This window comes from Blennius ocellaris, assembly GCF_963422515.1.
Source record: "Blennius ocellaris genome assembly, chromosome: 18".
In the NCBI taxonomy this organism is placed as follows: Eukaryota; Metazoa; Chordata; class Actinopteri; order Blenniiformes; family Blenniidae; genus Blennius; species Blennius ocellaris.
The window spans coordinates 8,336,396-8,360,765 of NC_137667.1; the positions used below are offsets into that span (position 1 = coordinate 8,336,396).

At 42.5% G+C, this 24,370-nt stretch overlaps 2 protein-coding genes across 2 annotated transcripts; one reads left to right on the forward strand and one right to left on the reverse strand.

Annotated features, from left to right (window-relative positions):
* Nucleotides 1–29: 29 nt before the first annotated feature.
* On the reverse strand, nt 30–15,921 carry mia3 (MIA SH3 domain ER export factor 3). Its single transcript, XM_080514574.1, is given in 34 exon segments — nt 30–1,096; nt 1,734–2,139; nt 2,511–2,521; nt 2,524–2,563; nt 2,565–2,582; nt 2,691–2,737; nt 2,833–2,895; nt 3,648–3,659; nt 3,662–3,722; nt 3,724–3,755; nt 3,758–3,760; nt 3,918–3,962; nt 3,965–4,002; nt 4,371–4,438; nt 4,530–4,565; nt 4,760–4,922; nt 5,049–5,187; nt 5,267–5,357; nt 5,452–5,504; nt 5,583–5,670; nt 5,767–5,889; nt 5,983–6,087; nt 6,167–6,238; nt 6,343–6,453; nt 6,647–6,724; nt 6,818–6,906; nt 6,996–7,017; nt 7,167–7,298; nt 10,284–10,438; nt 10,738–11,058; nt 11,624–13,676; nt 13,767–13,853; nt 13,970–14,103; nt 15,787–15,921. Coding segments are annotated over 34 exon segments (5,238 nt in total). The 5' UTR covers nt 15,908–15,921; the 3' UTR covers nt 30–875.
* Nucleotides 15,922–17,720: 1,799 nt separating this feature from the next.
* On the forward strand, nt 17,721–23,776 carry taf1a (TATA box binding protein (TBP)-associated factor, RNA polymerase I, A). Its single transcript, XM_080513851.1, has 11 exons — nt 17,721–17,846; nt 18,379–18,576; nt 19,046–19,209; nt 19,959–20,072; nt 20,168–20,360; nt 20,590–20,711; nt 21,044–21,202; nt 21,311–21,377; nt 21,550–21,673; nt 21,761–21,915; nt 23,653–23,776. Exons 2-11 carry the CDS (start codon nt 18,450–18,452, stop codon nt 23,709–23,711), a joined length of 1,284 nt encoding a protein of 427 aa, XP_080369977.1. The 5' UTR covers nt 17,721–17,846; nt 18,379–18,449; the 3' UTR covers nt 23,712–23,776.
* Nucleotides 23,777–24,370: the final 594 nt, after the last annotated feature.

The window sequence follows — 24,370 nt, forward strand, 5'->3', positions numbered from 1 at the left end:
ATTTTTTATTTGCTTGGTTTATTGGACCGTTCTTTTTCTTTCATCACCGGGACGGAAGATTTAAACCTTTTCCCAAACTAAAGGTTTTATTAAGCGTCTTAGTGCAGGTGGAAGCAACAACAATGACTGCAGACACACTTTTTTCATTTATGGAAACATTTTTTTTTTTTTTTTTAACATCAGCTCAAAACAATGAATATTCAAAGCCCTTTAGAAAACATTTTTCTCCTTGTGAGAGCGGGAGCTTGTGGTTCAGGTTGGGCACAGACGCCTTAATTCTTTCGATTCCTCGTTGCCCGACTGGAGCGCGTGTGTTTAAAAGCACCTCTCCATAACCGTCCGCTGCTTTCACATTCTTTATTATTAAAAGTTCTAACAACATAGTAAAATAAGTTATACATCTGGCCATCAAATTACATAAACCAACTGTTCAGTTCGTACTAAAAGCAACAGCTTTGGGGGAAAATGAGAATATCCTGAAATGCTCGAAGCTACACCTCCCCTCCTGTTTCTCCTCTTTTAAAATAATTTCCACAGGAAATGACATTTAAAAATTTGCCCTCATGAAGAAAAAAAAAAAAAAAATCATAGCTATATATATATTTATTAAAATATCAACAAAAATGAAGATCCTCTGGCATATGGTCGAGTGTTATTGCACGAAAAGCTGCTGAGAAAAATGGCGACCCTCATAACTCAAACAACTCGTTTCATTAATCTGAGGACCTTTTTTTTTTTTTTCATGAACGATGCTTTTTTTTTTTTTTCTTTTTTCTTTTTTAATTTTTAGAACAGAAACATGAAAATAATCATGACCGGTGTTTGGACTGGATCCTGGACAAGTTCAAGGAGGGGGGGGGGGGGGGGGGGGGGCATTAAGGCTTGACCGCGGCTGGCCTTGCTGAGTCCTGAGGTGCCTCCTGCTTGGCGTGCAGGTCCTGGCCGGGACCGCCGTGGGCGCCCGCCGAGTTCTGCAGGGGGGGGTGGGGGTGGTGGTGGTGGTGGTGCTGCGGCGGAGGCAGGTCCATGTGGGGCCCGCTGTGGAAGTAGGCGTCGGGAGGGACGGGTGGACGCGGCCCCAGAGGCCCACGGGCATCTGGACGGGACGAGAACAAAAGGAGGTCAATACGGCTTGTTTTACCATCGCGATTGTAATTGTTGACAAAAATGACCCCACAGGTTGTTATTCTTCAACATCTTTAAAATGAAAAGTTGTAATATATTCATATTCCAGGTGTTCCTCATTAAACGTGTTTGTGACATGAGGCCATTTGCATTTTTATATATTTGTTTCATAATATTAAGAAATTGCAGTTTTTGTATCACTACCCCACTCTTCCACTAGGGGGGGGGGGTCAAAGTAACATTTGATTACTAATTCATCACACATCATAATCTGTCAGTGAAAATAAGTTCATGTTACTGGATAAAACTGACCTCCAGGGCAGTGAGACTGCTGACATCACATGTTTAAGTGGGACAGTCAGAGTTGCTAAGAATTAAGTTTCATAGAAGACAAAAACTGAAATTTCTTCAAATTAATGAAAAAAATAAATAAAAATGCAAATGGGCCCTCATGTCACAAACATGTTTTCTGAGGAAATACCTAGAATCTGAAAATATTGCAACTCTTTCTGTGCATCCAAGGGTTAATGAACACTTAGATCCTGAGTTCTGGTTGATAAAAGTTTGTAACAAAATGCCTGAAGAATCCTTCAGTTCAGGTTGTGTACCATGTGACGTAGGCATCGGTCCGAAGTGATGAGGTGGCGGGGGACGGAAGTGAGGCGGCGGCGGACCCCGCATATCCATGACGTGTCCCGGACCGGGCCGCGGCAGGAACACGTGCCCGTTGGCCGGCCGCGGTCCAAAATCCCCGGCCATCGGTCCCGGGAGGGGGCATGCCCGGATAACCGTTGCCGGGAGCGGCGGCCCGTGCAGAGGGGGCGGGATGTGCGGAGGGGGTCCGGGCGGGAGGTGGTAGGGGCCGGGCCGCGGCGCCCTGTAGGCTCCGGGCGGGGGCAGGCGGACGTGGGGCCCGGGGAGCAGCGGGTCGTGGAGCCCGTGTCCGGGCGGAGGCCCCGGCGGCATGGGGCCCGGAGAGTCCCTTATTGGCGACGCCAGGAAGGATCCCGGGCCCTGAAAATAGAACCGAGATGTGTGATGGAGAAAAGGAAAAACCACGGCGGAGTACCGACGTATTCACACTCCACTCATGCACCAAAAAACATCCCGCAAACCACAGAATTCACCCGCAGACCGTCAGTGTATTTAGTAGGGGCTCAATCGGAAGGCCAGTCACCACACACCATGATTATTCCAAGGAAAACGTTCACAAGTGCTTCAACTTGAGTGACAAATGGATCACGGTGCTTCTGTGAAAGCCCGGTGAAAACCACACACACAGCCCCCCCCAGGGAAACAACGTTAAATCTCCTCTCGGATCCAAAATCCAGCTTCTAGTGGAAGCAAACCGATGCCACCCGGACTTGGACGGCCTGGATACTCACAGGCTCCGGCTCTCTGTGGAGGCCTCGGCCTCAGCCTCGGCCTCTTTTATCTGGTGGATCTACTGCTTGTGTCTGTTCAGAGCAACGACACACACGGCAGAGAATGTAGGCAGGAGCTCTGGAGCTACGCATCCAATTCGGAGGGGGGGGGGGGAGTTTTATCAATGGAAACTAACTTACCGATCCGTCCAAGTTGGCTGGAGAGGAGCTGCGAGGGCCCATCATGTCTGCAAAGGAGAAAAAAAGAAAGGTCAGAGTGTGACGAGACCGGCAGAGATCGACAGGTGAAAGCTTTTAAACGCAAAGCCCACGGAGGACGTACCCATCCCAGAGATGTGTTTGTTCTCAGCGTAACGGCCGTGCGGGTCTGACGGAGGCCGAGGACCTGCGGAGAATAAGAACAACGTACTGGGTGAATAACAGCAGCCAGCAGGAGTCCACGTGTCGCGCCTTCCCGGGGGGGTGGGGCGGGAGAGGAGGGATCAGACGGGTAGAGACGATGTAGGGTGAGGGAGAGACTCGAACAGGGAGCCAAGAGATGAGAAAGATCCTGAAAATGTTCCGTTTAAATCAGTGAACATTTGGATTTGAAATTTGGAAACCGAGTTAAAAAAAAAACCTTGATTTTCGAACTTCATTCGCTCCTGAAAGTTGATCCATTTCTTCGAGATGTTCCCTTAAGGGACCTTATCAAGCAGATTGAGGTTAACAATGTTTAACTGCATTGAAGAAGAGAGATCCGCACAAACGCAATGGAAAATGACAACATTTCTGCTGGCTGTTGCCGAGCAACATCTTGACCCGACTTGTTCGGAAACCAAGGTTCAACTCGACAATCTTATTCACCGAGAATTAAAAAGACTGTTTCATCCAGATTTGTTGTTAAAAAACATTCACAAGGACAGAAGGTGACATGCATTTCAACAGAAGGATGATCTTCTTCACTGAAAGGAACAGAACAGGGGCGGGAACCAGGAAGATGCGATACAGACTGAGAGGAGGAGGGAAAAGATGAGGAACTCAAGGTGAAGGAGGCTGGGAGGAAGAAAAAAAAATAAAAGTCAGGAGACACTGAAGAGGGGGGGGTGATGCTGTAGTGGAGGTGACGAAGAGGTGAAGAAATCCACGTGGACTCACCATACGGGTCAATCGTCGCCCGACCGGGGCAGAGGGGGGCCGTCTGGGACCCTCTATCATTAACGGGGGGGAGACGGGCGCCCCCGCTCACAGGGGAGGGCCCGTATGATCACCTGTCACAACCAAAGCAGCCGTTTAAACTGAAGCTGACAAGACAACGGAGGGGAGATCGTCGCTCCCGACAGCTACAAGGCGAAGCAGCGACTCGCTCCCTCGCTCTGCCGTGAGAAAAAAGGAGAGAGAGAAGAAAGAAACAAAGAGTTTGCTCACCCTGCCGAGGGCCGGCGGGCTGCCCGGAGTTTGGCCTGAACAGAGAGCCCGCCGCTCGTTCAGCTGGGAGGTGAGGACGGCCAGTCTGTGGACGAAGCAGAGAGCTTTGATTGGCTGTGATGAGGACGAGATCATTTCATCAAACGGCAAGAAATCCACTTAAAACCTATTTAAATAATATCCTTTTCTTCTTCTTCTTTTTTTTTAAGAAACGTGAAGTCTTGGCATTCAACCTTTACTGCCGTTAACAAATCCGTTCACTAACTGAATCGTCCTCAGAGGAGACATTCAAAGAGTGAAGGGAGGAAAAACTACTTGTCTTCAAATGTAGGGAGAATTAAAAAAAAAAAAAAAAAGGGGTCAGAAAAAGTACAGATGCATCCTCTAAATATCAACAGACACACTCGTTTGATGGCAGAGATTGAAATTGAGCAGTTTGAGGCAAAAACGTACTTTTCACGAAGCTTCGAAGCTTCAAGCTTCTCTTGGTTCAGCGCTCGCTCCGCGTTCCGAGCGTTCACCTGCAGACGACGGCGAGCATTAGTACGCGTGCGCAAAACGGCTTTAAATCCCGACTTTTCGATTCGTGCGAGTGAACTCGGTGCAACGTACCCAGTTTGAGTGAGTCTTATTCTCTTGTTCTTTTATCTGAAAATTCAAAGACAAAAAGAAACGTGTGGATATTTGAAGGAACCCACTGTAGGAGACACATCTGGTGAGAGAATGAAGTGAACTGACAAGACGCTGCAGTGAAACTCGTTAAAATACACCAGCTCAACATCCAAACTCAGAAGAACTGCGCGGCCTGAGAAACATCTGAAGAGGAGGTGAAAGAGGATGACCTGCTCCTTGTAGACCTCTTCGGTCTTCTTCATCTGCTCCTCCATCTCATTGATGCGCTGCCTCAAGACTTTGACCTGCTCCTCGGCCTCCACGGCTTTTCCGCCCACCTCCGACAGCAGACTCTCTTTGCTGCGCCGCTCCAGCTCCTCCTTGGTCAATTTCCTGCGAATTCACACCGCGGTCCCGGGGCCGTTTACCATGACGGAATATTATCCTCCGGCGGTTTCATCCACAGGGGGGGGGTAAATGGAACGCCGCTGGAAATCACGCGACACGCTTTTGACTCACTGCTGCAGAGCGTTTTCCTTCTGCTGGTACATCTCCACCATGATCTCGTTCTTCTGCTGGAGGATGGTGAACTGGTTTTCCACGTGGCTCTTCTCGCCTTTCAGAGTGGCGATGGCGTGTTCCAGCTCCTGGTGTTGTTCTGTTCAATCCCAGAGAGTCTCGTTCAGATTATGGCTCACGAAATGAAGACGACAAAAGAAAATTCCAGTCGGACGAACCTTCCAGCGTCTTTCGGGCCTTTTCTTCATTCAGCAGTTTCGCCATGAAGCGATCCCGCTCTTCTTCAACTACACTCAGAGTGGTCTGGACCTTCATCAGATCAAAATACAGTTTCCACGATTAAACACTTTGAACATTTACTCTTCCCATTTGGAACATTTGCAAACACGCGTTGCTATCCTACCCTGGAAACATCCATCATCTGTTTGATCCTGTTCTTGATGCCCGTCCTCTTATCTGAAGGAGACAAACGCACACAAGTTGAAACCTCCTTATTTCATTACAGCCCTTATTTAGCGACGGAGCCGCACTCACCAGGCTCCACGTCGCCGTTTTCTAAAAGTCTGGCGTCGCCTTTTTGAGAGTCACAAGCGTCTAAGTCGGACAGAAGGTCGGACAGCACCTGCCGGCAGACAGCGTGGGAGAGGGTGAGCCAATAAGTGGGCCCCACCGAGTTAAGACTTTAAGACGAAGGCGTGACGGTGGTTCACGGCCTGACCTCCACGTTGTGATCTTTAAGCACCACAGAATCCTCCAGGTCTTTCTGGGACTTTTGGTAGACTTTAATCTGCTCGCTCAGCTCCTTGTGTTTGTCCTCCCAGCCTTTGATGGCAACTTTGAACTGTGGACAAATAAGCAAAAGAGGAATATTACTAGTCAATTATCCAGTTTGGAACTAAATCTGATGTGCAACTAGTTCTAAAAACTTTTGTACGTTTTTGTTTTCCTCCTTCAACGTCGCAAAGTCTTTCTCTCGACATTTGTGCTGAACATTTCGGGCGTCTTCACGGATCTTTGCCTCATCCAGGAGCACCGTAGTCTGCAGCAAAATACAGATTATTAGGTGTACTGACACTAGAGAGTCGCAGAGAATATTGCGGAATATTGTGAATTTCCACCTTAGCGAGCGCTTCTTGAATCTTTTTCCTGCTGAGCTGCAACTTCTTGTTTGACTCCTCTAACTTTTCAATCTGTACATAAAAAAAACCCAACAACAAAACAAAATATTTTATATCATCATGAATCTGCAAGACTGTTTGAAATATAGTAGGAATAGAAAGAAGCAAACGTTCACCCTGGTTTCATTTCGGTGATAATTTGCTCGCTCCTCTTCGAGGAGTGCTGCTATTTTCTTTTTCTCCACCATCATTTGTTCACTCAGCGTTTCCGCCTCCGAAACTTTACTCTGGGAGAGTGAAACAAAAGTGAGGAGTCATTTCAAGGCGAAGCACACAACACAAGTCAAGATTTCCAAAACACAGTACGAGTGACTGAGAAAGGCACGTTTCAACAACGGGCCACCGTTAAAAGGTTTAAAAAAAAAAAGAAAAGAAAAGAAAAGAAAAGGGAGTAATGAAGCTATCCTTTTCTTCGCTCACCTTGAGGCTTTGCATCCTCTTCATCGTACTACTGATGGTGTCCTTCGACTGTTTTTGATGCTCTTTCAGTTGCTCAGACTTGGAAAAGAAACACCCAGTGAGTCACAAACATTTCATCGTCTTGGTACATCCTGCATATATGAAATGTTATTTTTTTTTCCAGAAGCTCACCTGTTTCTCCACTTCTGATAATTTTACGAGAGCTTCCGTCTTCTCTTTCTTGAGTGCTTGGATTTGCTCCACAAGTTTTTTCTCATCCACTTTTCACACAACAACAATCCCAGTTAGCGAGAATCCACACGACTGAATTTTTTACATTTATGTGCAAATCAATGTGTTGAAAACTTACCGAGATATACTCTCTTCTTTACCTAAAAGAAACAACAAAAAAAACGGTGAAAAAATCTTTAGTGTTACATTAAACCAAACCGTGTACCAGTACATTTTTAATCTTTGTTGCTGTCAAACATACTGACATAAACGTGGGCGGAGAGGAAAGACACTTTATCACAACACTTACAGACAACACGGTCCTCCACAAAAAGAGGATGAAGGTCAGGACTCCAACCAGAGCAGTGATGACAACAGCTTGCCAAGGACACCCAAACAAAGTTTCACCCGGCTTCCACTCGTCTGGCAGTAATGAAATCATCTGCACACAAGGAAAAACTATTGTGACGTTCATACTGACAAGAGAAATGGAGCCGGCTCAGCACAGCGGTTTAAATTCAATATACAATATGCACATGCATCTACACACTGGGAGTGGCCACTGCAAAGAACACACACGCAAAAACAATATGCAATGAGTTAACTGGTGCAACTCTAAGCAGTCAATGTATATTGATTAAATAAGCAATGCCAAAATGTAATTCTTTTTAAACAAAACACAAAGGCAGGGCAATAAATAGCAACCGATTATAGAATTGTTTAATGCCTTTATACGTTTACCCCAGAGAAACATCCAATGTTACAGGTCTTTTGAGTACTGTTCTTTAAAAATTTTTTGGAAAAGAGCAGGAAACAAGTCTATTCATAAATAGTGTTTACTTTACTATGTGGAGTTTGAACTGTTTATTGGATTAGGCCACCAACCTAATACTTTTGGAGTTCAAATGAAAATATTAGCAGTGCTCGAACCCTCTGCAAGGTCAGTAAACACGAGGAATATCTTTATATTTAACAATGAATGCCTCAATATGAGCTAAGCTGAGAGAAAGTGATGATCGCAGAAGCAATAGGATAACAAAGCAACAATGTTAAATGCTAATATAAGATGAGTGAAGACGCTTTTATAAGTTTCCTCCATCAGTCCCGGCCAACAGAGCTTCATACCGCTGGGCCCATGCATTGTTGTACCAAATGAAATTAAACCTGTATAGTGGTAGTGCAAAACTAAACACTTCCAGAAAACCAACACAATGGCGGCCACACCTCGGGCCAACCAATTCACCTCACGTACATGTTTTTGGACTGGGAGGAAACCAGAGTACCCAGAAGAAATCTACGCACCCACACAGGGAGAACATGCAAACTCCAGAACTTGCACATTCACCCGTAAATAGAACTAAACCAGCATTATCCTTCATGAATGTGAACTCTGAACTACTTCAGTAAAGACAAATGCAAGTGCCAATAGTGGATTTCATACAATTTTAAACTAAGGTTGACGCAGCCAGTTCAGACCTTGTTTAATGTCTGTAAACATGTATATTTCCATATTTGTAAAATGGTTTCGAACCATATCCTGCATCTATCCTGACCTACAAGCATTGTGATCTCAGAATAGTTGTCTAATGGATTGCATACACAAATGACGAGAAAATAAAGGGAATGAGTTTGGCTGCAGTGCAGGGAACTGATGCAGTAACCTCGAGTGTGATATTATGATGTGCCTCAACTCCACAAGGATTTACTAAACATTTTAGCGAGGTTTCAGAAGTGTTTTTGTTCTATACGACAAGGCAATCTAATCAGAATGTGGTAAACAAGGCAAGAAGGTACATAAAAGTGGAAGTTGTGCTGCTCACACAGTTGTGAGGCTCCGTTGAAAACCCATCAGCCATTCTCTCATTAACACGTCAGCAGGCCGTGATAGCAGCAATTAATACACGACGCATGGGTTCAGTCTGATCAGTGTTTCACTTACATGTTGCAGTGCCTTCAGGAAAAGCATATACACATGATCCGGCTCCAGCACAGGCCGGGACAAGGTTTCACTCTCCATGTTTTGGAGCAATATCACGCCAAACACCTGACTGACAGCAGCTAGCTGGCGTGCTAACACTGGGCAGCAAAGCAAGCGTTAGCGTGAGCTAGCCGTTAGCAAATGGGACTACGGTGTCCCGAAAACAAGAAAATTCAAGAAAGGTCGTCACTAATGGCGAAAGCGTGAGATAGTAGTAGACAGGTGCTGAATAAATCCGCCTGCGACCGGCTACTGAATCCCGGCTCACCACTACTGTTTCAAACAGGAAAACAACAGACGGTAGCTCCTCTACATTCAAACGTCAAATAACACTGCACAGACAAAAGCGCTGTAATGACATTAAGTCCACGGGCTTTTAGTCTACTACGCGACGCTGTGTTATGGTAATAGGTTGCCAAAGGATGACAAAATAAGGCCTGCCGGTTGTACGAGTGCCCAGTTCTACACCGGCTGAGTGAACTTCAGCCTTCAACAGCATCGTCAACAAGACCGAGGCCCGGGGGGCGTTCAAGGAAATCACGGAATTTCCATCTTCCCAAAACTGCCAGAACTCATGAGGATACATTGCTTTTGCGATAACAAGGTCAATAAATAGTATGTAAACAATACTTTTTGAGTCTACATTCAACAGTAAAGTGACAATAAAAGTATTACTGCTGATAGTAACATTTTCTTACCATACTAAGGAGTTGTAGCCGAGTTCGGGAAATTCGCTCAAACTCTCCGCATTGAGTGTTATTTTCACCGACTATTTCACCACTACATGAACGCAGCATGATTGCAAGAAAGCCCAGTGACAAGGCGCGTTTTTCATGGTCAGTGGCTAATACAGTAACTTTTATTTTTGTTTTAGGTGTTTTACTATGTCCACAAACGCTATTTTATACAAAATCTGTTAAAATATATTATCAGTAAAAATTAAATCATAAACAACTCCATGTAATGCCACACAAGGAGTTAATGTAACTCCCTGTAACTCCTATGCAATGCAACGATCTTAGACACACAGTCACAAGTTTATATTTACATAACAGCGTTATTATAACAGATTAGCAAATGATCTCTCCCTGTATGTGTTGAAAGTAGGTTATTAAAATGCATACCTGCCATAAGGATGCATTGTTTTCACTGACAATTTGATATTTGTTTCATCTTTATATTGGTCTCAAATGCATTATTACACTCGTAGTTTATAATCACAAAAATATTCAGTTTACTGTCATACATGATCAAGAGAGTCAGAGAACATTGTTCCCAATAAGGTATAATCAGAACATTCTATCATTCAAGAAAGTAACAAACTTTCTTGAAACTTCATTCTCGAGGATTTAACCACATTTCTTCATAATTGTGACAAAACACAATTGTGAAAATGTGCAACTATGATGAAGCTACTATATACAAATCTTAGCATCTTAAAATTCTTACCACAATGGTCCACTCCGTAGTTTTATTCTGGATCATTGAAAAAATGCAGCCAGCGTAAACAATCCCAGATGTGAATAATCCCACACTGTCTCCTTCTTCTTCTTCCACTTCTTGACTTATCTCAGGGACTGGCTCCACTGAATCATCCACCGCTCCTAATCAAACAACATTTGTTTTCAGTGATTTGGTATGTGTGGAAAATGTGGGACAATTAAAAGAAAACATGTCTGTTTGACTTTAATGCAATATAACCTTAAAAACCTAAATTCTGCACTCAGTTGTCAACACTGAAGCATTAGCATTTGGACCAAAAGATTGTTTTCTATTCAACAAAGTTGTCAGTTACAAAGAGTAGATACTCTATTTAAAATGATCTGGAAAAAAAAAATAATAATCAATAAGATTGAGAGCTGAAGCTCGACTTCCACAACTAGGATGGTTTAAGATTACCAACCTGAGGGGGATTGATCAACTTCCACGCCGAGGCCCATGTCTAACGGATTTTCCAGAGAGTCTTGAGGGACCATCTCATCTGATGCGCTGAAGTCCGGCTCATCTTCTTTGCTTTTAGTAAAGTGTCCACCATCTTCCTCCATGCTGCTATCTGGCAGAGCGGGACCTTCATCCAGTACGATCTGCTCCTCCTCCACTTCCCTCAGCTGTTCTCCATCGGTTACCCTCAGCTTGTCCTCGCTCTCGGGCTCAGGGATGGTTTCACCAGGTTTCTCTTGAACAACCGGCGGAATGTCAGCTGTAGCATTTAACTTCTCTTCATCTGTAATTGCAAAACCAAAATTATCGCATGGGGGTGAGTCGGTGAAATCAGTTTTAACATCTCTGTGGGTTTTAGGGGAACATTATATTTATGCTGTTGTATGACTGTACAGAGGTGAGTGCCAAGCAAGGAGCACCAAAGAACACATCGAGTTTGAATTCAGTTTACCTTTTATCGCCAACATATCATTTTAGCGACACCTGCTCCAATTACAATGCACAACCATAAAAACAGCTTTCGCTCCTTCTGATCACTATTCAATGAAAACTGAAAGTCAATCATCACAAGTTATTTCAGATGAATTCTGTTGCAATGTGTGAACTGCAGTCCTTTTTTAGCTTAATGAGAACATGCTCCCAATCTACCTGGAAATTAGATACTGGTTTTATAAAGATCTGTATTCATTTTATTTGTGAACAATAAACTGTCGCAATATGCTAGAGCCGTCTTACCTATAAAGCAAAATGTGCAATGCTGCCTGACTCTACCATTCACATAGAGGTCCATCGCTTATCAGCATTCTTGTGTCCATAGCATGTAAACTGCCAGAGAAATCAAAACCTACCTTTTGTACTATCCAGTGCTTCTCCTGGTGCTAACGGTGTGCTGTCGCTGGCGGTTGAATATTTCTGTCTCAGGCTGAATGCAAGCTCTTGAAATTCATCGAGTACTTCAGTTTCCTCATCAAAACTACTCGTGTCCCTATGCTGGCCATAGTTTTGTTTCCTACTGCGATTGTCAAGAATGCGCTCCACGTGATCCAAGATGGCGTTCTCGGAAACTTCCAGGATGGCCTCCAGTGCGCTTTCGACGTCCTGTGTTGCGGCCGCGTCTGACAGACGAGTCGCCCGTAACTCTGCGTCCATGTCACTATACATGGCCTCTATTTTATAGAGGTTTTCAAGTCCTAGAAGCTTCTGGACTCGCTCCATGCTCTCATGTGAGAGGTGGTCTCTCAGCAGACTCAGTCTCATGATGCTGTCACTGTACTCGGGCTCTGGAGTCGTGGGCTGAGCTGATTCGGGAGACTGTTCGGCAGCATCCGACTGTGAAAAGGAAACTGCATTTTCATCTTCAAGTAGTTCTTCTTTCTGCTTGTCACGCTCTTCCTCCGCCTCCATGGTGTCTGGCTCCTCTTGTACCTCAAATGAAGATTCTTCAACACTATTTTTACTTTCTAAATCACTTGCTGAATGGGCTTGTATGTCATTAGGTAGGCTAGTACCTATTATACTTTCATTGCGCTTGATATACGAAAGCACAGATCGCTCCTTTTGGTCTTTTTCACTTTTGCTTGTGTCTACTGCTTGTTGAGTAACCCTTTGGTGTACATCCTGTTGGTTTACTGTACTGCTGTCCTGTACATTTACATTACTCTCAATAACTTCTAAGTCATCGACCATGTCCTCCTCTGTTTCCTCCTCTGTGAGTTCATTTAGGGATTTAATATCAGGTTGTTCACTCTCAGAGCTTCCTAGAGTGGGTTTTTCCAACACTGGATCTACTGATAACACAATGTCTTCTGTGTGACGCTGTTTTGCCGAATTCACTGGGTCGTCCAAAGCCTCCTCGTGTTCAATCACTTCACTATCACCCTCCTCATCATTTACAAATAAAAGTTTCTTTGCATCTTTTATGTTTGGATGCATGGGGCTGGACTGAGGAGGATCTTGAATGTCTGGCTCTACGATCTCAAGAGGTTTAGGAGATTCTTCAGGTTGTGCTTCTGTCTTTAATTCCTCAGAAATCAAGGAGGATTGTGCTGTCGGTTCCTCTTCTTCTTGATCCTCATCTTCATCTTCCTCCGAACTCACATCTGCAGTCCTCTCTCCCCCGGTAACAACCGAAAACTTGACATCTCCATCTGACGTCCACATGTTTCCCTCCTCAGTCTTTGGTTCGTCATTTTGTGTTGGTGGTGGACTTTCTGTCAATTTCACTGGATCGGATGATGGAGTGTTGACGGTTTCCAAGGTGGATGTAAGCAGAGGAATTTCAGGGACGACATCGTCGTCATCTTCGGGATAATATTCCTCTTCTTCATTGTCCTCCTCCTCATTTGGAGTGACCTTCTTGGTGATTTCGTTGTCGGTGGCGACGGCATCAAAGGTTGTTCCAAACGTAGTCTCTACATAAGGGATTTGCATGCCTTCAGAAATCGAGATGGGTTCATGTTCTGCGGGCACAGGGACTACTTCAGATATCGTGGGTGCATCTTTGGTTTCACTGCTCTCTGGTGATGTTTCCAGAACACTCTCCACCCTGTGAGTTGCATGAACGTCTTCTGCCGTTTGATCGGCCTCCTCATCAGGTGAAACAAACGTCCTGGACTCAGTTGCGTCGAATGAAAGTGATTCAGTCGACGTGTCATGAGGCACATGTAAAGAGGCACTTGGATCATTTAAGTCATCGTCATGCGCAATTGGTTTTTCACTCTCCGTCACTTCTTCTGAGTTGTTCTGTTGTGCTTCTTGCTGTGTTTCTTTCTGTGTACTGTCCACCTCTGGGATTTGCTCAGGGTTTCCCTCACTCTCCTGTCTTGATGTGTCTAACAACAAATCTAAGTTGTAATTGTGAAATTTGTCAAATCCAGTGTCAAAACAGACAAAATCTGTTTCCTGGGAAAAAACACACGTAAAAATAATGTTACAAGTATGCAGAGTAAAGCGATCGTTGAAAAGTATATGAAGAATGTCATGTTTTCATACCTCTGCTGGAATTTCAACTTCTTTAGCAGTATAAAGGTGATTTAGAGCAAGGAGATCTTTTGGGAAATAGCCAAAGCTGCTCCCAACCTATTGGTAAGAAAACACATTGAGGATTTCAATACAAAAAAACCAAATAGATAAAAAAAAAAAAAAAAAAAAAAAAAAAAAAAATCACACTTCATCATTTATTCCAGTATACTTACACTTCCTGCCCATACATCTTCCCTTTTCCCGGCCAGTTTGTAGTATACATAGACCGTTTCAGATTTCTTAAATGACAGGAACCGACAATCTGGCCCTGAGAAATCTTTCAAAGCTTTTCCCCGACAAAGGAGCACTGAAAAAGTGAAACATCCAAGATTTAGAAAAGTCATTTATTCCTCTGGCACAATGGTTCAAACATGCAGTTGGTAGTCCATTTTAGTTTCTTTCTTTTTAAAAACGAAAACAAAAATGTTTATGTTGTGGTGATTTATTCAAAATATAGATGCTTCTTAGAAACATCAATTAATCTGACTATCCATTACGATAATTTGTTAAACATTATGTCAAGAAAGTAAAAGCTTCTCAGAAATGCTCTGGAATCAATGATTTCTGCATAAAATAAGTTCATTTGTCAGGAGAATTGGCAAATCTCCTATGTCTATTTATATTCTGTAGATTTATCTAATCAGCCACAACATTTCACCAGGGGTCATTAAAACTTGCATTGCATAGTTGTCATACCAGATATGCTAAAACAAATGCAGCTCGTTGTTATAAAATGCTGCAAAGTAAGAATTTTTTTTTTTTTTTAAATCAAAGGCAATGAGAGTATTTCTATTCCAGCAATGAAATGCAAAGCAAATATGCAAAGAACAAGGAATTTGGTAGCCCTTTGCCCTGCAAGCAGCATTATTTTTCCTACATTTGCCCAGCTTGTGAAAGAACACTGCAGGAAAGTTGTTTGAAACATCCTGAGGAATTAAACAATGATCTTCTAGGGATACATGCTTGATGAAATCCTCATGTCTCTCTCCATTACCCTAACCAGACTCTAACCAATTAAAAACGGACCCTATGTGTGTGTGGGTTGCTATCTTCTGATGCGGAATAGATTTGATTGCATCGTATTAAAGCAGCAGCTCTTTATGTGTATTTCATTATAAGCATCATCATTAGGTTCAAGAAAATAAAGACAAAACCTGATGCTGCAGAAAGAGAAATAAAAACAAGTGTGTTCTGACTATGGTGTTGTTGTTTGGAACTGTCACGTCTTCAAGTCTCAGGTTTTGTATTTAGGCATATCTTAGTTATAATGATGGTATTATTATGTTAATTATAATGTAATGACCCAGAGTAAGTCCTTATCAGTGTTTCCTTTCAGGACACGTTTCTGTCGTGGTTGTGTTTTAAGAGATCAGGGTGAATAATCCAGCATTCCCTTGAACATAAGCAGATGTTTAGCTCGATACATTGTAGGTTTGTGGCAAAGCAGCTCATTTTAAATCTTGCTTAAATCCCGCAAAGCAATCACGGATTTATACCTATTGTCAGCGAGGTATCTGTGACTTGTCAATATTTGAAGGAATCTGTGTGAAGCAGCTGTTGTTTGTGCGGGGACCGGGTTTCGAGAACTAGCGGAGTGAGCCGACCGGGGGCTAATTAGCTGCTAACATTTAGCTTCCCAGTCCTCGGAGCGAAGGCCGGAGCAGCCAGGCAACCGGCCAACTCCACCGCGTCTCCCCGAAAAACTCCACCGAGCCGCAGGCTGCCGTCGCCGCCAACTCCCGCTGCTACACCCGAGCATCGCGCTGTCAAGCAGCATCGGGGCGGGCGGCGGGCGGACAACCAAGGTCGCGAATATCGACCGGCAACAGGTCAAGAGATAAGGCGCAGTTTTTTTTTTTTTTTTTATGGAGGATGGAGAGGGAACGACGCATCCAGGGAGTTCTCACCCCCTCCTTCCTCCTCCACCTCCTCCTCCTCCTCTCTCTCTCTCTCCCCGGAGCTCGGAGTTCACAAGCCCGCAGAAACTTACTGCTGCACTCCTCGTCGGCGCATCTCTTAAAGTCGGAGAACCTCTTGTCCAAGGCCGCGGTGGAGATGAAGTTGAACAGAAGTAGTAAAAAGCCTTTTCGGTAGCAGTGTTTAGCTGCCATGCTGGCAGGGTGGGAGCCGGGCACGGATCTGCTGCTGCTGCTGGAGCGCGAGTATGAGCACGAGCACTGGGCGGCACGAGCCGACACGTCAGCACAGCAGATCCGGCTGGGTGTAGACTCACGAGGGCTTTCCTCCAGGATGGAGGTGTTTCAGCTCCACACACACACACACACACACACACACACACACACACACACACACGCACACACACACAAAGGCAAACACCACTACACTGCTTTTATCATTTTACTTTTCTTCCAATCTGTCTGCCCTATGCAATATGAGCCTGCATGCATTTTTTACAAGTCTCTCTTGATAACATGTGTCACAGTGAGATTACCTTGTAAATACACAATATAAAAATACAACATCACTTGGATGTCCAGGGAAAATTAGCTTTCTTTAAAGCTACTGAACATTATGGATGTCAATCTCATGTCACTTTCTGTATCCAGTTATAAATCTTTAGTATTAATGAGTTGCACTCAGTTCGGCACTCTTGCATAATAAAACTCTGTCCCTAGTTTCAGTCCTTGGGGGCTTCCCTGTGTGTTTGCATGTTCTCCCCATGCATATTTTCTAGAATTTCTTCAAACAGTTCATGAGTAGGCATCTGATACTGTCCCTGTCCTATCCTTTCTCTCCTCTGATCCCCTAAACACAACCGATGTAAACAGCACAACGTCTCCGCTGCTGAGTCTGGTTCAGCAGGTTTCAACCTGTTAAAAGGAGTTTTTCCTTTCTACAATTGCCCAGGCTTGCTCATACAGTTGATTTTATCTCTGTAAATATGCCTTGGGATGACTGTGGCATGATTGGCATTGTATGTGAATCTATATTCAAATGTTTAATCTGACAAGACGTGAAAATATTGTCATTTTTTGTAATTATTTAATTATCATTAAAGCCTGGGGTCAAACAATTTCATTGGGTCAAAGAAATCCCACTGCTCTTTATCTTCAAAGAGCAGTTATCAATCAGCCAGTCCTGAAAATAATCATCTGGCAAAACATAAATTTTTCTCCTCAGATTGAGTAGACTGAAATCAAGGTCCCTCTTATCGTACCCATATGTGAATATTCACACAAGTACTTGGTGCATGAAACTTCCCTCCTGTCCAGAGCCCTCAGTAAACAAAGATACTGAAGAATATTTGCAGTAGAAAGAGCCCAGACAGCAAAGACAACAGTGAAGGAAGAGGAAAACATAATCAATATTTTAAATTTGTAAAGAGTAATAAGCAAACAGTATAATTTAGTAAAGTGATTCCCCCAAATTTTATGGAAAGGCCAGGGAAATGTATTTATACACCATTCAGACACAAGACAATCCACAGTGATTTACAGTGAAATGAAGGAAATACATTAAAACTTGGTGATAAAGAATGTTAATGTTAAACAATTGAGATTATGAAATATATCAAAATATTTCGATGAGGAAAGGTATAAAAAGAATAAATAAGGTGAAAGCTTCATTAAGATAAAGATAATACAATAAATAATATATATTGTTTAAGAGTGATGTCACAAAAGTACAATTAATTAAGCAGCTATATTTAAATTTCATATGATTTTTCAGTGAACAACGACAAGATCAGGAGTAAAAATGAGAAAAAGAAAAAAAAAACCCAGAACAAAACATGCAATGCAGAAACAGCAACGTCAGCATGTAAAACGTCATACATTTATCCCCGCCTCTTCCTGCCTACAGCAGCCAATCAGCACGCAACAGCCCCCACACTTCCTGTTTGCTTCAAGATTTGAGAGCATGGAAGTTCATAGAAAAGATGTATCAAATTCTTATTAATCTATATTCAGTTCTCACTCTGTACTTATCTGTATGAGAAACGTCGTGGATTTAAAGTCTCTTCGCGCGTTTGGACTTCTGCGTGAACAAGATTTTTCAGGCTCGCTGCTAATGTGACTTGGAATCTACGAGGTTAGTCAAAATCTGATCTCCATTGGTTCAAATTACAACATATCAGCTGGTGTTAATTAGCTCCAAAACATTCGCATGTAGGACGTTTTTAAGAACTGGAAATGACTGAAGCAGTGAAGTTGTATTTACTGTGCTCAGATCAAGTCTGCTGTAAATATATCGAGAGTATTTGCAGTAATTTCTCGCATATTTGTAGCATCACGTTCCCAAATACACTTTCTGGATGCACACTTGCATACTTTACCCAAGAGGTGAGAGTTTAAACATACCACTACACTATAATATTTAAATATCTTTTCTTCTCAATGCTTTTTTTTTTTTTAGACGTCTTTACGTGTTAGATTGTTGTCAAACTGCAAAATAAATCAGTGGCATGTCTAAAAACTGAATACTTAAATCATGAGTCACATTTCTTGGGTCAGCACCAGATATGCAGCAGCACGTCATGGAATTCAGTTTTGTTTATACATCATCTATTACCACATGGCCATCTTAAGGCCCTTAACACCGAATCTATTTTATCCTGTGCCAGGGCAGGGAACACCTTGGATAGGTCACCAGATTTAAAAAAAACAAGGGGGGAGACGTTGAACCTGAATTGCGATGGATGATTTGGAGAATGAGCTGGGGCCAAAGGACAGAGGCTTCCATTGTGACAGCGACTTCTCAGACGACTCCACAAATACAGAGAAAAAACCAAAGCTTCCTCTGGCTTCCCCTTTGAATGTCGGTGAGTATGACATGAGTGTATTGCTTCCACACAAAACGGCTCTGTGTTTCTGAATCAAAGAGACGTTTTATTTAATAATTAGGAATGTTACTCATATGGTACCAACTTTCGTTAGTTTCTGCCATTGTCAGATTTTCTTTACTTGTGTCCCTACATAAAGAGCCTGAATGCATTTCAGGTGCATCTGCAATTCATCATATCTTTTAGAAATGCTGTAATATCCAACAGTTGGATATTGGCTTTCTGTAAAGTACAGAGATGCATAAATATGTGAACTTCGTATTTGAAGTATGCCGTTAATTCATAAAAACCAAACCCTCATGAGCATCAATTTGTAATGTTCGTCATACAGTTTGGAACCTCCATCTCGGAAACTCTCACAAAACCGCAGTAATTTGAACCCTTTTTGCCTCAAAAACTGGTTCCACCATTTTAATATTAATCGGATAATGCTCTTTATGCTTTCCAGAGACTCCACATGAAACTGGGTTTCACCGAAGTACCCGCGTGTGTCTGGAGCACATCAGCGAAGCCATGCTGCATCATAGATGGCAAGAGGCAGCAGAATACATGGCGTGCTATCCCCAAGTGTTAGAAGACACGTATCCCACCTCAGCACAGCAGCAGACAGAGGCACGTTGGGTTTTTGGTGCACATTTGGTCTTATGTGACAGATAATTATAGAACATTTCACACAAATGAAATAAATTGCCTGGTCTTTTGAGCTGTTAAGGAAAATTTGCCATCAAACTAAAGATGAAAATTCATCCTTTTACACCAATTTTTCCCAATAATAAAATACTGTGCAGTGGCGTATTGAGCACTTTTGAGTCGTCATCCAAATGAAGAGTTTACATGTTTTCTCTTTCTCGACTTTCCTCTGAGTCGAAAATCATGCATTTGAATTTATTTGCTCAGAATAATAATGTCAGTATGTGAGAAAATGAATATGTGACTTTCTGTCTGTAGATCTCGGTAGAAAACAGTTGGAGTGCACACATGAAATGTGTTTTAAATTATTTTAAAAGTAAAGCTACAAGCCTACATTTGACATACAGTCTTTAGGTTCTAACCAGTTATGTTGGTGTACAAAGTTAAAATGCTTAAAAAAATGGGCAGAAGTTTGCAGGTGATTTACCAAAATGTGTAAGGTCAGTAAAAATGGGTGTAATTTGAAGCAGTTCTTTTGTACGAGTACAGTAATTTTTCCGTGGCGGCCGAGAGGTTAGGGAAATGAGCTTGGACTGAGGGTCCCTGAACAAGGGCCCTTTACTTTCAAACGCTCCGGAATCAAACGTGTGGATCACACGATCCTCTACACCGACGCGCTTTCTCTCGTTTCGTCCTCGCCATTAAAGCTCCCTTTGACATTTCCACCCCAGACTCTTTGGAGAATCGGCACCGAGATCCTTCATCATCTCCCCAACTCGACACTGGCGAACTACAACATCCTCTACGAGAGAATGAAACACTCAGGAGTTCGACACTACCTGATGGTACGCTGGCTGATGAACCTGCACTCCAGTATTGGTAGCCTTTCAAATCAAGGGATTCTTGCCTTATTCTTATTATTTCTTTTTTTTTTGTATAGATTTCCTTGGAACATGCTTTCCACCTGATGCTCCAGGGCCATATTGTTGAAGCGAAGCAGCAGCTGGCTGCAGCAGAGAGCTGGAGGTACGGGAAGGAGTCTGCAGCTCAGCATCAGAAGGTCAAACTGATCCAGGCCTACAGGAGTCTGCTGAACTATGTCAACTGGTGTGACAGGACGTCCAGACACAGCAGTAAGAAGATGCATTGCTCAACACCCAAAGCCATCCATTATTTATTTGTCAGCTGCTCCAGTTTTTCTGTGATGTTACACTGCCACCTACTGGTCACATGAGTAACTATGTGCGTGTCTCTGTTCAGTCAACCTGGTTAAAAAAATACAAAACTGATATTGGTTCAGTCAATAACTCTTCATTTTTAAGAGCTTTTTTTGTTCTTTTCCTTCCATTTTTTTTTTTTAAGAATTTCTTGATTCCAATGACAACCAGGCTGTTCATAACCACTTCAGGCAAGCCTCTGTGAATCTGCGGGAGATTTTGAAAAACCCGGGCGTCTGGGATCCCTTCATACTGAGTTATGTTGAGGTGAGCACTCATGGCCCACATGGTCTTTACATTGTGGACTGATGATACGCCACGTTTGAAGACGCGTTGGGCTGCAGAATGTTCTTTGTTCAGAGTAACACGACTGGACATATTCACGCTCTTTTATGCCAGTTTTGTAATCTGCCACTTCTGATAACGTGTTCTTGTAAATTGATGTTTTTGAGATGATCATATAATTCAAAAGTATTATTCTCAAATTATGATTCTCTCTGTGGAAAAGCCTACTTTGCATTTAAATGCCACATGTCCCGTCTGTCTTGCATTTTTTGCAGGATTTTCAACATATTCTCCCTTTGCCCTTCTTTTGGTAGATGCTGGAGTTTTACGAAGCTCACGACGAGGCTCTGAATGCCCTGAATAACTATGCTTACGACAGCGATTTCCCACCGAATCCCAACGCACACGTGTATCTGTACCAGTACTTGAAGCGACACAAAGCTCCAGAGAAAAAACTGATGAAAGTTTTGAAGGTATGATAGGAAAAGGAGAGTACTGTCTACTACATTGGATTTTGTGAGATTTGCAGTTGGCGGTTTTATGTGAAGCACGACTTTAAACATTGGGATGTCATACTGCAGGTCCTCCATGCGTTAGTCCCGAGCCATGAGTTGATGTTGGAGTACTCCTCAATCCTGCTACGGTCAGGTAAAGCTAGAAATAGCCTGGAAATTTCAGGTTAAATCAACATAATCTGGTTTCAGCGTAATTAATTTGAAGGAATGAACAATAGTGATCCTTCATCCATCCATTGCAGGTCCAACTTTATTGTTTTCAGTAGTAGCAAGGAATCTATATGTGTTGTTTTTTTTGTTTTCAGAGAAACACAACGCTGCCCACAAAGCTTTAGGAGTCATTCTTGACATGCTGGACTTTGACTGCTGGAAGAGAAACCTAGACGTGTGGGAACCGTTAAAGAACATTATTCAGCAGCTGCAGACAACGTAGGTACAACAGCGCTGGAAGCCTGACATATATTGGAAGCTCTCCACACACTGGACGTGGTTCTCCATGGTTGTGTTTGAAAACAGAGCGGACTGGGAGGGCGTTGTCGTCGAAAACATGGCCCAGAGGAAGGACTGGTGGCCCGCGCTGCATTTCACCAGCTTCCATGCCAGTCAGGACTCCGAAGAAAACCCAGAGCTCTTCAAAGTGAAATCCTCACTGACTGAAGTCCTTTTTCCAGGTAAGCAGGGGTGCAGTTTCACAGCTGTCGTTGAGTTTGAGCAATTTATCGTCACTTTTGAAAATGTTTCGTTAATTTTCTTGTCAGTGTTCGAACCAAACTTCAGATTAGATGTTTTTAAGGAGTTTTTACTCTCATAACGATAAGAATAGGAACAAATATAGATAATATAGGATGAGTAATAATGATAATTATAAAAATTGAGCACAATAATCTTTAAATGCCCCTCTCTATATAGCTGTAGGCTGTGGCTCCTCTCCATGTGTTCGGCTCCCAAGGATGGTGTTTCCTCTCTTGGCTAAAGTTTGATTTGATTTGAAATAATGACATGTTTAAATGTTTTAAACATCTTTAGTACTGTATTAAAAAAAACTCAGCTTTTAATCAAAAATCAGGATTTGTTTGGGGGGGGAAACAAAACTATCTTCGGTTTCAACATCATGCAGTTTTCATCATGCCTCCCAATGTAAACCATAGTGAAATGTACAAAAACAGTTTAAATGCAAAAATAGAGCAAATGACATGAGTTTTTCATATTTTGGCAAATCTATTAAAAGATCTGAAGTCGTGTATTGCCACAGTGTTTCTCCTCAAAGTCATGCTGGTAAAATCAAAGCCCGTCACGTCTCTGGGTTCATGATTTCTGCGACCTTCACCAAGCAGGCTTTCACAAACTCACCGCCATAATACAGATCTCTTTGTAATACTACTTTACTTTTATGTTTGATACTGTGTGACACAGTGAAAACATCAGAAACTCCTATAGAAACACTGCAGTTCATCTATTATCTGCACGTTTCATGCAGTTTCAGCCCGTAAGGCTGTATGTCTGACACTCCTGCTTTAAATGTTACTTGATGCCAATTTAACTTTTTCTCTGTCATGGTATCTTTTTCTATTTTTAGAGCAGACATTGGAGAAGAAATGCAGTTTATTGCTTGGGGTCAAGTTCCTCTTGTCCCATTTAAGCTACTGGATTAATGCTGGAGTGGCAGCTACTCAGGGTCGCATGAAAACACAGTGCGTCAGACGGCTTTAATGCACCAGAACAAGTCAGGAAGGAATAGCACTTTACGACTGATACAAATTCACAGCATTTAAACTGCTGAGCTGCCATATAATCCACATAAACTGAAATGAACATCCATTAAAATAGCTATATCGTGTGCACATATGCATGTAACCAACCACCACCAGAATAAAGGTAGAAGTGAAATAAATAAAGCTAAAACCTGATTAATATTTTTTTTTTTAACTTTCTTACTTTCGTTATGCAAATAAGTTAAATGACTACTTCTACTTTCAGCAAAGTGTTTTTTGTTTTTTTTACACAAATATCTGTACTTCTACTTTCCTAAAGAGAGTATGTTCGCCAACTCTGAATATCTGAAAGCTGCTGACAAACGCTGTGCAGCTCATTAATATTGTTGTTTTTAGAGCTGATTACTTCTCTTTGATGGCGTTCTATGATACATTTATGGAATAATCCAAGGATGAATTTATTACCAGATTGCATAGTAATATTAAATGTTTATTATAGCAAATAATATAAAAATGTTAATACTTTCATAAATCATTGGCATGTGATGTATTATATCTACAAAATCACAATACTTTTATACTACATAATACTACATAATTTTTTGAAGCAGATGCACAATCTAAGACAAAATATTTAGATATCTTACATCATTTGCAGATTTTCTTCTAATTAGATTTTTTTTTTTCTGTTTACAGACTGTACACTGAATTACACCACCGAACAGAGAACAAACAAGGACTTCAGAAAACTATAAAGAAAGTTGATGTGTGATCAAGAAGCAAGTGAAAACTTTTAATACGGTGTCTTGATAAACAGTTGACAAATTGTTAATGAAGTCATTTTTTTTCTCATGAAAATATAGAATGATTAAAACAAAGTAATGTATTTCTCGGCCCACTCTCCCAATTCATTTTTTATTTTTTTTTTAAATCCCTGCTCTTTAATTTTGAGCTGAAACGTCCACTATGTGGCGCTCTTGCTCTGCGTTTCTGGCTGTGCAGGTCTGGTGGCCTTCTCAAATTGGACTCGGTGCAGCGCTCGAATGTCAGCGTTATCGTCGCTTTCATGGCGACCGTAACCATTTTTTAACGAGAGCTGAGTCTGCGCCTGACCTCGGATGAACTCCGACCGGCCGTACGGAGGAGGAGGGTGATGTGGGGGGGCTTTAACGTCACTAGCGAGTGTGCACCATGCAGAGCCTCGGGGATTTGCTCCCTGTCATCCCTGTTGTCATGTCACAAGACTCATCGCAGACCTTTGAGCAGCATGTGGAGTCAGGTGGTCGCCGCTAACGGCTTCAGACTGCTTCTTGTGGACGGTGCCTTCGTTTTGATCTGCTTGTCTCTGCAATAGAAGCCTTGTAATTCTCAATGCCGCTTATTTACTGTATCTAAAAAAAAAAAAGGGGGGGGG